Below are 13,669 nucleotides of genomic sequence, written 5' to 3' on the forward strand. Positions count from 1 at the left end.
AGTACAACTCAGGTGGTTGCCTATGGTCACAGGGCCTTCACTGAAGCTCTGCAGCTGAGTGCAGCAGAATGTTACAGCTTTAATATCTTTACCCATAGAGACTCATCATTACTCTTGGCAGTTTACTTCTCCAGGCTTTCCCAAATGAGCAGCAGAAGTTTGTTTATTCCTTCTGGTCTGGGTTTCCAACTTGAATTTCTTGAGGCTTGGTGTGTATCACCAATGTAATGGAGGCCCATGAGATCTGTAGATTTACTCATATAGTGTGCCCTTTTAGATGGGGGACTCAGTGGATGTCTGACCTATCTGGTCTCATGTTTTCTAGATCTCAGTTCACTGAAATGAGATCTTAGTTTACTGGAATAAGAATATCAGAACTTGTGTCAGAGTTGTTTTAAAGATGTAATCAGTCTATCTAAGAGGGACACAAATATTCAGTGGGAAAACCACTACAGCTTAGGATGATATTGGTAATGTATTTAGTGCAGTAATTAGGATGTGTATTCTGAATGAAGGGTGAAGTTATACTCTAAAAAATTACTGTTCCTGAGTAGGAATGCATACTGACTAACTATTCCTCTCACTGAAGAAGCAACACGAAATGTAAGCATCTAATGAAAACCAAATAAAAAACTAAAAAGCTGTTGAAATGAAAGTCAGTCAGTAGGATAAAACAAGTTCTAGAACAGCTAAAGATATTAAAGTATATATGATTATTATTTTAAAGCTGTTTTTATGTTTACAAACAAAATTTTTAAATGCCTTAGTTGTGGAACTTGCTGCCTGAGAAGGCAGCTTTCTTTCTGAGATATTCTGTTTATCTGAAGTTAAAAACATAATCCTTGTTTTGAAACAGATACGTGGTGGGAAGCTGATGATCTCCAATACAAGGAAAAGTGATGCCGGCATGTACACTTGTGTCGGAACAAACATGGTGGGGGAGCGAGACAGCGACCCAGCAGAGCTGACTGTCTTCGGTAAAGCCACTCAAGCTTTTATTTCCTTTTCACTACCAATGTCATAGCGTGAATCAGCCTGGATGACTTACCAAAATATGAGGCAAAAACAGCTTAACAAAATGCTATAGTACTGCTTGAGCTGCATTTCTCAGTTTCTGAAGAAGACCAGGTTTCAAAGACTGCAGATTATAATTATGGAACTGTGATGGCTCAACATTTTCCTTCTAAGTGCATAGGTTCAATCTAATTGTAGGTCCTTAGTGATACACACAAACTCAGAGCCAGTAATGCAGGACATTGTACTCTCCTTCACAAAATTACCAAATGTAATTAAGCTACTTCTAAAACAGTTGACAATGCCTTCTTAACAGAGATTTTTTATCAGCATTGCCTGTTCAAGTATTTCCTTATTTCTGTGGGGCTGTGAAATCAAACCTTTGTAGGAGACCACAAAAGAGCTCAACTGATCAGTAGAAAGTCATTGGAAAAAATTCTGAGGTCAACTTTTTGAATCTATAAAGATAGTTTTGTCATTAATTTTTTAAAGGGCAGGAAACAGCTTTTCATTCTGTAAGCCTGTAACCATCATCATTGGTTTTGATGCTTCTCAGTGAATCAGAAGTTAATAGATTTCCTGTGTGAAACGGCTTCCAAAGTTGATGGGCAAGGCAAGAAGCTGTTAGGAGCATTTGCCCTATGGTTAGGGTCAGAAGCAAGAATAGAATAATACTGAACCTAGAGCTGGATCCATCCTGCTAACAACTAGATAAGAAGTAAAGCTGAAAAATCCTGCTGTGGGACATCCTGCAGTCATGACATTTCTTTTTACTATTAGATGTGGTTTTGCAGGAATTAGTCAAGTGGTCTTTGGCAAACAAAGGAAAATCAATACGGAAAAAAAGGCCTCCCAGCTAAGGAAAACGCATGCATGCGTGCATACAAAATGTAATTGTGTTAAGATTCCCTCCTGCCACACTTCTCCAATGTCCTTGATATTGAAATTCCAAACTTCTAATTCTTGTCATTCCAGACCTGTAAGCTTGTAATTCCAGTAAGACTTCTCATAGAAATCCTAAAGTCCTTTCCAAAGCAGATGGTCCTAATTTTTTTTCGCCTTCTGCCTAACATGGTGCACTGGAAAACCCAGTCACACGTATTGCTCTCTGTGTGTGTATGCATGTGCAATTCAACGTTTGTTTGTTCACTTTGAAGAAACCACATTATGAGATTCACAAACAGCATAGAAAAGTTTCTGCTAGACAAGATCCGTGACTGAATATTTGCTGCTTTCTAACATTACAAGACTGTAAAGGCTTCCACTCGACTTAGTTTGTTGTGTACTCATGGAAGCATATGACTTTTAAAGACAGAACTAATATGCCTTCACAGAAAGGATCTCTATCAAATGATGATGTCCTTTGGAGCCAATCTGTTGAAGTTGTGCCTTTATACAGATGTAAAAGAGACATGACATATCTTCTTCATCAGTTTAAATACTGATAATCTCTGGTAATACTCCCTGTGGATAGCAAGCAGATTGCAATCCCAAACTACAAAGCCTTAAGAAATCCTTAAGAAAATAATTTGTTAAAAAGCATTGAACTGCAGGAATAAAAACTGAGCTATGCATGTAATTTCATTTCCTGCAGAGCTATGAAAAGTATTAGGTTTGTTTTGGAATGTAAAATAATACGTAGCCAATTACAATATTCTGATTCTTTGAAATGGGTTTTAATCATAACAATCAACTTTTAGAATACAATCTGACCTATTTTCTGAATACTAAACAAAATAAGCAATAAATAAAATGAGATATTTTAATTCTTTATAATTGTGTTAGACTAGCCAAAGAAAGTTGTATTTAGAATTCCTTTCCTACCTGGGTATCTTCCTATTTAAAAGTCCCCTTTTATCTAGGTGTTCCCTTCCTATTGTCCTTTTTGGTGTACAAGAGTAGAATGCAGGAAGCAGGCACTTGGGCTATGTATGATCTGCTGTTCGACAAGACAGTTTGTCTCTCCTGTGCCCATTTCCTGGCTGTCACCTGGCCCTAAAGCTCTGTGTTTGTGTACTGGACTCACTATACAGATGTGTCCAGCTTAGTCCTGTCCCACTTGGAGCAAAAGGAGGTGGCTTGGCTTTGCCTTCCACCAGCAGAACAGTTTTACTTTGTGTCTGGGCTCCAGGCAGTGGCTCGTGGGTGCACACAGTGCGCTCGAGAGCACTATCCATGATGTTTCCAGGAAGAAATATGTCTACTGGACACCCCAACCCGTCTGGGCATGCACAGTAAAACCAGTAAATCCAGCAACTCTCGGAAACATCAGATTGGCTGTGAATCTTCAGATCGACTTTACCGAATACAGACAAAACCATAGGTCATCTGCCACAGGTCTGAGGAACGTGGGCATAGTCCAAATATTGAGATAAAAATGCTAAAAATATCGTAGTACTTATATATTGTTCATGTGCTGAACTTCAACTGTTTTAAACAAATTTGAAAATGGGCTTTATAATTAAAATTAAGATATCTTAGCTACGAGACTTAGAGAATTTAATAAATTGGCTGGCAAGCCTACAGCTGGTGCTGATTCTGGAGAGGAATATGTATTAATTAGCTGATTATTAATGTCTCTATTCCTTTTCCAAATTGCAAACCCCTAACCCCTTACTGTAGCGTGAAGGAAGCCTTAGTAAATACTCTACTCTGTAGGAAAAGTAACTGTTTCACACTCATTCTCAAACCTTTCCAGGAATCAGCCACTTGTTACTTTTGGCTTTGCAAGTTTTTATGTAATACCTGAAGCTAATTTCTGCATGTGACTCATGACAGATCTCTGGCTCCCTGTACAGTAAATTTAGCTTGAGGCATTGCCGCTGGAAAAACTGAAGTCATTGTGGTGGTAACTGGTGGCCCAAGGGGAACAGCAAGGAAGCCTAGCCTAAAAGATTACACCTTTCCTGAGTTAAAAAAAAAAAAAAAAAAAGTATATAAAGGGCAATAAGAACTTGGGAAAGAAGTAGGAGGAAAGAAACGAAAGTTTCCTATGTGTAGAATGTATCCATTTGGCTGGGTACCCATTCAATAACTTTTGCTGAGAAACAGTTTTGGGTAATAAATGTAGAACTTTCAGGAAACAAGTGGGGTTTATTTTCAAGTCCATCTGCATAGGAAACCTAGTTTTCAACATTTAGGCACCACTAATATTGTACTGTTATTGTTGGTGCATTTCTTTTGTTCCAGTCATGATTCTTCTGCTAGTAGAAAATTGCCAAATTTTCATGATAAAATGTCATAAAGCAAACTGATTATATAAGCAGTGCTTCCCAAAATTATCCCCATGTTTTTAATAGTGACAATGATGCATTACATTATGTTAGTCTTCTCTTTCCAGCACTGCTGCTAGTTTTTGCCTTTATGAGGCTCCAAGGTGTAATCTTGGAGTAAAGTAAGAAAACAGGGTCTGTCATGGAGTCTAAGTTGGCCTTTAAAGGAACTTAATAACTAATCCATCAGTCAATCCTAACGTTCACAAAAGGAGGCAGCATCATACTTTATTATTGTGGACATGCTATTCTAAAGGCCAAATTCAGAAGTGTAAGTGATACAAATTAGGCTGCTTCGCTTCTGTTTGGGCTCACAGCCTTTGGCTAAACAGAATTAAAGAAAGATGCAAAACAGAAACAGTTTCATTCCAATTTGTGAGAGAGCTTGGTCTGTAAATAAATAATATGGAGCCAGAAATTAAATAAAGTAGGAATTACTGTTTAAGTTAACCTTTTATCATTTTGTTGTAGTACTGCACTGTTCTCGGATAAGTTTTCAAGTTTTTTTAACTATTTCAGGCTCCTTTTTCTTTTTCATTTGGACATAAAATGGTATATTTGAAGAGAATGTACAAAGGTATATCTTGTATATTGATTCTGAAGCTCAGTGAAATCAATGAAAGCCTTAATATATCAACTTGAAGAGGCTGGCGTCAAGCAGTGGAAAAAGATATATTTAGAAGAGCCTTCAAAGAATATAAAGCATAACTAGGAAAAGTGAAAAAATATCTTAAAAGATGTGTCAATTCAGACATATTAAAGATTGTTTTGGATTAATCTTTGATTTTGGCTTTGGTAACTGAACCTTTTTTCAGCTAATAAGGTCCTATGGGATGAAAAGGTGTTTTCGTTTGATGCTTGAAGAAGTATTTGTGTTTGATGTTCTCTAGACATTGTCAGGCTGGAAGAGATACCATAATTCCAGAAAGAATATACTATGATGACATGATTGTAAGAGGAAGAAAATCCGAAAATCCCTTAGTGAAGACATCATGCCCTACTTTGCTTTCTGAGCTCTGACTATGTGAAAGGCCTTAGCAGAGAGTCTTGTCCCATCACATCCTAAAAATTAGTCCCAGAGGTTTTCACAGCTACTTGGAAAAACTACCCAAACCAAGTATACGTCCACAGTTAACAACAGAGAAATTGGTGGTGTGCATTTTGTCCTTCAGAGCAAAACTCCTCCTGTTTTTCTTCAAATCCTTGTGTTTCCCACTTGCAATCTACTTGTGGCAGTTAGGAGAAAGCCAGTTTGGCTGTGCAGTATTTGTTATCCACAAATACATTGTTATTAGAAGTTGTAATAAATTAATGCTACTGCTGTGAAAAAGGGTCTTATTTGGTCTCCAAAGTCCTACCTAATAGTCAGTAAAAAATGAAAATAAAATGGTTGTAGATATTTATAAAAGGAGAAAAACACTAGCAAGTGATAAAAATCATTCTACTTTATTTGCCTTTGCCTCCTAACAGTGCTTCATGCTTTTACACTGTGCAAGTTCATCACATCTTGGGCACTGTTTAGAATGTAGAAGTTTGCAATGTCTCCACAAATACTTGTTTCTCAAATGAAAAATGACAAAGTGCTTAAAAAGAGGCAGTGGAAGAACGTTTTCAAATATAAAACCATCTTCTTTTGCAGTTGTATATTCATTTATTTGGCCAATTTAGGTAAATTTAGCGTGATCCTAATATCCTGTCTTCCACGTCTTCATTTTTAGCAGAGTGCTTTGCATTATCCAAATTATGTTGCAGTTAATGAAATACCTATGCTATTGACAGCATTCTGAAGTGAAAGCTACTTCCAACCATCTAACGTTTCTTCTTCTTCCTTTACATCAGAATACTGAAGTGAAACGAGCTTTTAAGTGTTTGCTATTAAATAACTCCCCAAAGCTTTTTAATTTGTTTAATACTTCTTTGTAGAATACAAAAAGATTTTGAAAAAAATAATCTGATGCCTTCTCTCCAACAAAGTTGAGAAAATAGTTTGAAATCAGATTTAGCCTCCACATTGTGGAGACCATCAAATCCTTCACTCTAACAGTTGCCTCAGCAGAGAAAATGTATTAAGGTGGTTAGGATCATTTTAATTAGATTGAGGTTCCATATATGGCTGTGTGACTTTTTGAGGAACAGAGAAAGGGCAATAATACATCTGAAGGTCATCTGAGTCTCTCTAATAGACTGTGATACTCAGACCAGTTGTTAAATAGAGGGAAAATTGAGTTCGGGGGTTAAGTTCTGTCAGCACCCAAAGCAAGGAAATATTTTCCTATGTTTCTGGTTAGGATTAGTTCCATAGGTTTTGGTGCAGCACATATCTCAAGCACTGCCAGCAGATTGTAGGTGTGTGTCCAAATTGCATTAACAATCGCCTTTTATAACTGCAAGCAGAGTTTATTCCGAAGCTATAAAGGTCACTCTAGTAATAGCACGACTGGCTGATATGACCTATAACCATGACCTATTTTATAGTTCTCTTCAAACATTTTTAATATTCATCAGAGAAAGTCTGGGAAGTGGGTACTTTATTTACTTAGTGAAAGCTTATAAAATAGCTATATTAAAATCTTTATATATGTCTATGATTTTAGTTTATTAGCCTTGTTGTTTCTCAAATATATTGTGTTCTGAATGCTGTTGACAGAGTAACAATGTTTAATTATACCATAAGCTTTTATTTATGGACAAACCATTTCAAAAGGAAAAAAACAGAAAAAAAAAAGGCTTGGTTTTTTTTTTTCTCAAGTTTAGCTCTGAAACTAAGTTTGACCTGGCTGTGTGAAGAAACCTGCTTTATTTAGCATGCTTGGGCAAGCAGTGCTCTGTCTCCTGAGAGATTAACATTGTAAGCAAGTTATGCAGGTGACTCAAATCCAGTTAATCTCACATAAAGAATGTTAATTGCATTGACAATGGCATTCACTCTGATCACTTTATAACTGTATAATAGCTGAAGATATTCAAGGGGTGGTCTGAGTGATACAAATACAGGAAATGTGACACATAAGTTGTTCTTTCCTGATCCACGCTGTGCAAAATGCAAAGATGATGGAAAACTGGAAATAGCAGTTATGGATATTTGCATGTCCTTGCTGACTGGAATCTGTACTTACATGGCTATTTATTTTCTAGTGAATTCTTAACTGTTTTGGAAAATATGCAGTTTGAGAAGCTGATTTGAAACAAACATGTATGTATACTGCTAAATTGCCTCGATTTAGAATCAAGTGGTACACCTGATGTCCTTTGGGCCATTTGCTGTCTCATCAGCAGAGTTCTACTCAAAATGTGATAGAAATTTATTTTCTTATCTCACATATAGAAGTATTTAAAGCTACAAGTAGGAATTTCATAAACATGCATAAGTTAGTTTCTTAGTTGTTTACAGGCAGCTTTTATAAACATGGTCTAAAATAATTTTTGCATGCAGACCGAGTCAAACATACAGGCTCATGCAGAGTTATTTAAATTCAGTGTGGATGAATCAGGGTGTCTAAATCACTTATAAGGACGCTGATTCGAATAATTTATTGATTTAGGATCATCTCTTGAAAAGCAAACAACAAAATGTAGAGTATATTGTGTCTGAGCTCAGAGCAGGGGTAAGTCTGAGCTGTTCCTAGGAGAGAAGTTGTAAATAAGATACTGTTGCAAACTTACAGAAACTTTCATTAAGATAGTCCTTTCTAGATCCACATAATTACAGGCAGGCCAAGTACATTGCATAGCATTAAGATAACAACTAATGCTTTGTCCATTTTTAAAAAATTTGTCAAACTAAAAGGCTTTATCAAAAATTTTCCATGCCTCATTGGAAAACTGGTTTTTTTTTTTTTTAATTTATTTTCATTGCCAAATTAATTCATTCTTTTCTGAAAAGTTGAAGTTTCTGGAGTTTGCGAGTGGAAGGGGTGGTGAGAGGGAAATGGGGAAGGAGCTGAAGGAGAGAAATTGGGGAAGCTTTCTGTCCTGAGAAATGCAGGTCCCTCATATTGAGTAACAGCGACCTAAAAATTTGATGGGAAATAGCTACACAGTGCCAGAGATGTTATTTTTTGCTTGTCTGAAGAATTTTCACTAAATTTAGCCAGTTATGCAAGTTTTTAAAAAAAAAAAAAAAATCATCAGTTCATACACCAGAAACACCAGTTAGAGGGCAGGTCTGAACAGCATTTTTCCTGCAACTGCACTGCAGTCCTGCTGCTGTCACTCTTCTGGGGTGACGTTCGACTGCTTCACGTGCTTTTTCTGGTGTTAATATTGTGGATGGGCTGTATCTGGGTGGCAGAGAGCAAAGAAGCTTCAGTTCAATTGTAGTTCAAACATGGAGCAAAGAGTCAGTTTGCTGTGAGGTGTGAAGAAGTGAGAGGCACGGATAGTTGGGACTTATGAACTTTCTGGGTTCCAGGTGTAAAAGGTAATATTCTGGGCTAGTAGGAGACAAACCAGCTAAGAAAGCTGTCAGCAGCTGAAAAGAGCTGGCACAGCCAGTGGCTGGAACAGAGAGGGCCTTGAGGCTCTGTCACAACCTGCCAAAGACGCATAGGTGAGGGCAGGAGCAAATCTACCTGGAGATTGGGAAGAGTCAGGAGACTTACACAGACAGGGAAGGAAAAATCTTACAAAGTACTCTTAGGACAAGCACCTGTAGTGAAGGTTGCATATGGCTTGTACACAGACTTGAAACAGGGAATAAAGACTGAGAATTCAAGGTGCAGAGAGAGACTAGCACTGAATTTACTTGCCCAAATGCTGCCGGAACCTGCAGGTCCCAGGCAGGACTAAGAATAGAAAAAAGCAATGGCTTGGGAGAAATAGGGAGAAGAATCTCTGCCAGTTAGACATGTTTTTATCTCTAGCATCTGGAAAACTGCTGTAGATTCTTGAGCATGTCTATTCTTCTTCTGACAAAATAGGTTTTTCCCTGCCAATAGGTCCCCCTGCTAGTATCAGGGAATTCCTAGGTGATGCTGTCATTCATTTACATAATGATTAACAGGTGGTTTTGTGTTCTTTATTTTCTGATTTGTAAAAGTGGTGAACACTTCTGTAGGCTGCAACTGAATTCAATGGAAGCTGAGCTTTGAAAACAAAAAATTAATGCTAAATTCTGAACAACAACTACAAAAAGGCAGTTTTGTGTCTCAGGGTGAGCATCGAAATTTAGCAGATTTATTTTAGCTTACTTTCTTAGATCTCCATTGCACCTTGGAGAGGAGATATGAAAATAAGTTGATGTTTATGAAACATTAAGATAGGTGTGATGGAGGAAATTAATAATTCTGCCTTTGAAGTGAAGCTTGAGTAGTATAACAAGAGGCCACCCACTAAATAGTACAACTAAAGCAAAATAAAACTAAAGCAAAATATTAAACACCTGCTCATTAAATGAATACCAACAGTTTGGACACGTTTGGGGAAAAAATAGTATGTGATCATATAATTGCAGTGAGTCCCATAAGGTGTAAACAGAAAGGGAATGATTAAAGGACATGCAGGCAGCCTTTGTTCTGGCACTGAGGTGGTATGTACTTGATTTAGCAACCTTATTAATGCTCTTTTAACTTTTTTTAAAAAAATTATTTATTATTTGAATATAATAAACATGGATAGCTAATCCATAAACTCGTCTCTGTAGTTATCAAGACAAACTGCCCGAGTCAGAATCTGCTATTGCTTACATCTGTGTGAATTTTGAATAATTTTAACAGTGACATCATACCCTTCAACTTGCTGAGAATGAAATGTGAAATGTAGTGTGTAACCAGTTTTAAATGTCTTTATAATAAATCCCTGTCTTGAGTGGAAATACTGCTTCATATAAACTCTGTCTTATAATGGCTTGACTCTCGCATAAATAATTTATGACAGTAAAACTGTGGTATGGCTAGGAGAGGACAGAACAAAATTTATGCAATCCAAAGGCAACTTGGAAACTAACCCCAGTGACATCCTTTCAGATGAATTTGAGTTTGTACCAGTATGACTGAGATCGGATTGTGGCTCTGTATCTGTATTTTAAGCAGGCCTGTACAACATTATGATGATTAGTAATATTTGTAGCCGTGCAGGCTAACATAACGAGGGTAAACAGAATTTATTATTCAGACCATAATTTAGTTTTCCATGGTGAAGTTAGCAATGGCGATCAGGGAAGCTCTGACCTCTGCACAATAGTCCACAACTGTCTGAGACGTGTGACACAGAGCTTACATTTTCCTCTGAAACATCAAGATATTGATTACTGCTAAAGGCAACGTCTCCGCTGGCAGCTGATATACCAGTAGAGCAAGCAGGATCTTTTAGATCATGGTCTGCATATGCAGCGGCGCAGAGCCAAAACGTTCACACAGGAGGGCACAGCCTTGGAGACCTCCTCGCTGGTGTGGCAGGTGGGCAGTCAGTGCTAGCATAGGCTTCCTTCTGGTAGCCCTTGGCTCTGGGTGGGACAGCCGCTGCCTCTCCTGCCTGGGAGTCGTCTGCCGGGCTCTTTGTGTGCATCATCAGTTCCACTTGTCTGAATCTGTGGAGCTTACCCTCCTTTCTTCATTCTGTGAATCAGTGAACAGAAAGATGCTGAAAAGTCAAAAGCGTTCATTTCAACCCTTTGACTCACTAAGGAATTTTAATGTCTCTTTCAAGAACGGCCCACGTTTCTCAGGCGACCGATTAACCAAGTGGTGCTGGAGGAGGAGGCCGTGGATTTCCGGTGCCAGGTGCAGGGGGATCCCACACCCACAGTCCGGTGGAGGAAAGATGACGCAGACTTGCCGAGAGGACGGTAAGAGCAACGTTCGTGTTCCTCACACTTTCAAATTTCAATTGCTAAGTAATGCTGAAATCACTCCCTACTACTTATAGTTTGTTATTTGATGTTGCGGCCAAGATTTGTTTCCCACATTGCTGGTCCTTGGCACTACAAAACCTTTTCCAGAGCCGGCTGCGCAGAGAAACCCCATCTAGGTTGAATGGTCCAGTTATTGGATTCCAGCGGAAGGAAGAAAAGTGATGTACTGTAGGTATTGTGAGCACTTGGGTATTTGCTGAATTTGCTGGAGAAAGCAAAGTTCTTTTAGGAATGTACTAGTGGTTGTAGCCTTCATAACAACATGTTGATACCAAAAGGGAGAAAACTTGTCTGGACAGTTGCAGAGCCACTCCACTGCACAAGCAGCATGAATCAGAACCAGAGTGCTGTGGTGGGCTTTGCTGGCTCCGTGTTTCATGTCTGTTAAGTCTTGGAGAGAAACTTTCCTCTTGAGGAAACAAAATAACAAACTAGTAGAAGTGGAAAAAAAAAGTTGTGTGGTCAAGAAAGATACATTTATTTGTTTCTGGAAGAGATGTGGAGAAAATTTCAGAGTGAGCAAGGAATGAGAGTCTTTCTTACAAAACAATATTAAATTAGCTTGGCTTCTTTTAGCTAACAGAACAGTTTGGCCCTCACTTTCTGGAGCTCTTTCTAGTTTTGATGCTGAATCATTGTTAGGTTATAAAATTTTAACACAGAATTTTAATACAGAAATAGATCTGGAGACAGGAATAAGAACCCACGTCTCCATAACCCAATCAATCCTTCTGGCCCTGTGAGTCCAGATCCATTTTTGCACAATGGTTTTAATTTCAGGAGGAGACATGAATAGTAACTTTTTTTTTTTTCCCCACTACAGTTGATGGTTACTTTCCATCACTGTTGGTTGGTTGTAAAACATCAGCATGTTTTACGTCTTCAACCCAACAAGGTGAAAAATGTGATAAGACTGCTACCTGTCAGTCTTCATCCACTTGCTGGATATGACATTTAATGTCGCATACTTTTCCATAAAAAACAATGGCAAAACTTCTCCAAAGTCATACAGTCTTTAATCTTATTTGTATCTTTTCTCAATTTCTAAATCTTTAATAAAATCCCAAACCTCAAATTTCAGAACGCCTGTTTTCATTTCCACATCCTCAACTCTGCAAGATGTCTTACAGTTCTTAAGTTAAATAAATTAATATGATGATACATAATCTAGAAAAAACATTTCTGTATCACTACAGATACATATATATATATATATAGAAATACTTACATTTTGTAATTAATTTCCTTGAAATTTAAAATGAATTTTAAAATGTCAGAGCTTTTTTGCTAATTATTGATAAATGTGTATGCATGTAACACAAATTATTTTGAAGAGTAGACTTTTGGATGACAGGTTAAGTTTCCCTTTGCTTGCTATTTAACTGTGCATTGTAGAGTGGTCCATAGTAAATACATTGTGCTTCTGTGATTTATTCTTACTATTGTGCTACTTCTGTTGTTCTAAATTGTATCTCCTTCTAGGTCCCATAAGCAGAAGTAACAGATGAATAGTGCCTTTGATTAGGTTGCACTTTTATTAGGTTTTTTTTTAGTGACTGTGCTCCTTCTTTTTCATTTATAGCTTAAAACTGGGGGTATTTCTTCTTTTATATCTATTTCCCAGAACATTAGAAAGGTGGGCAAATAAGGGGCAGGGCTACAGAATCTCACAATGGAGAGCAGCTTGAGTGATAGAGGACTACCACTGCCCCTGCCCATGTAGCAGGTTACCACCATATGAGCCATGTTGACTTTGGTCATCTAGGAGAGTCCAACATCTACACTTCAAATATCTCTGATAATCAGGGCTGTATGTTTTCTATTCTAAAATGTACCTTTTTTATAGCAAGATATGTGAGCAAAGTCTTTCCACCCAAAAAGTGGAAATTTCCAAACTGTGCTGTATGATATTTAATCAAGGAAGATGGACTTGGAACATCTAAAAGAAAAGATTTTTTTTTCCTCGATTTTTTAATGCAAGCAGAGAATTTTTTCCCAGGTATAGTCTGAATGGATGGATAGATTAATAAGAAAATTATAAGATATCAATTTTATAAATTAAGAAAAGAATTTTTAAGTTCTTCCTCCTTGACCAAGTGGGAGAATTTTTTTCTTTTTTGATGTAAAAAACAAAATTAGCTTTCAGCTTCTGAGATCCTGTATTTTAAATATTTTAACATCTACAGTGAAATATGAAACCTTCAAGGAGTTCCCTTTGCTATTCTTCCTACATGCATAAATCCTTCCTCTGAGCAGAACTGTGCTGATATTTGTCTTGCAGCTTTCAATATTAATGTCTTGTTTCTACAACTAACAAAGTTCTTTGCACTTCTGTCTGTTACTGGTTCTTGCAATAATTTCCTTTTGGCTTCATCCCTCAGTTGCAAGACAGTTAGAGTAGGTACCTGTTTCAACAATTACTGAATTTTTTAGGTGTGTCTATTGTTAGTTCAGCTTTCAGTAGCATCTAGTTCAATGATAGCAAAGCGGGATAAACAGAATTTTTGATTGCAGTTTGTTTCTATAATTTTCT

General features: G+C 37.4%; 1 protein-coding gene across 1 annotated transcript in view; it reads left to right on the top strand.

Moving 5' to 3' along the window:
• LOC103771108 (roundabout homolog 2-like) overlaps positions 1 to 13,669 on the top strand; it is a gene marked incomplete at both ends in the record, with an annotated part of 25,840 nt that overhangs the window by 180 nt on the left and 11,991 nt on the right. The window contains 2 exons of the mRNA XM_008938396.1: positions 852 to 977; positions 10,932 to 11,070. Coding sequence (XP_008936644.1) covers positions 852 to 977; positions 10,932 to 11,070 — 265 coding nt within the window. The remainder of the gene's footprint in view (positions 1 to 851; positions 978 to 10,931; positions 11,071 to 13,669) is intronic.

The sequence above is a fragment of the Merops nubicus genome, unplaced genomic scaffold, assembly GCF_000691845.1.
Source record: "Merops nubicus isolate BGI_N331 unplaced genomic scaffold, ASM69184v1 scaffold20384, whole genome shotgun sequence".
NCBI classification, from domain to species: Eukaryota; Metazoa; Chordata; class Aves; order Coraciiformes; family Meropidae; genus Merops; species Merops nubicus.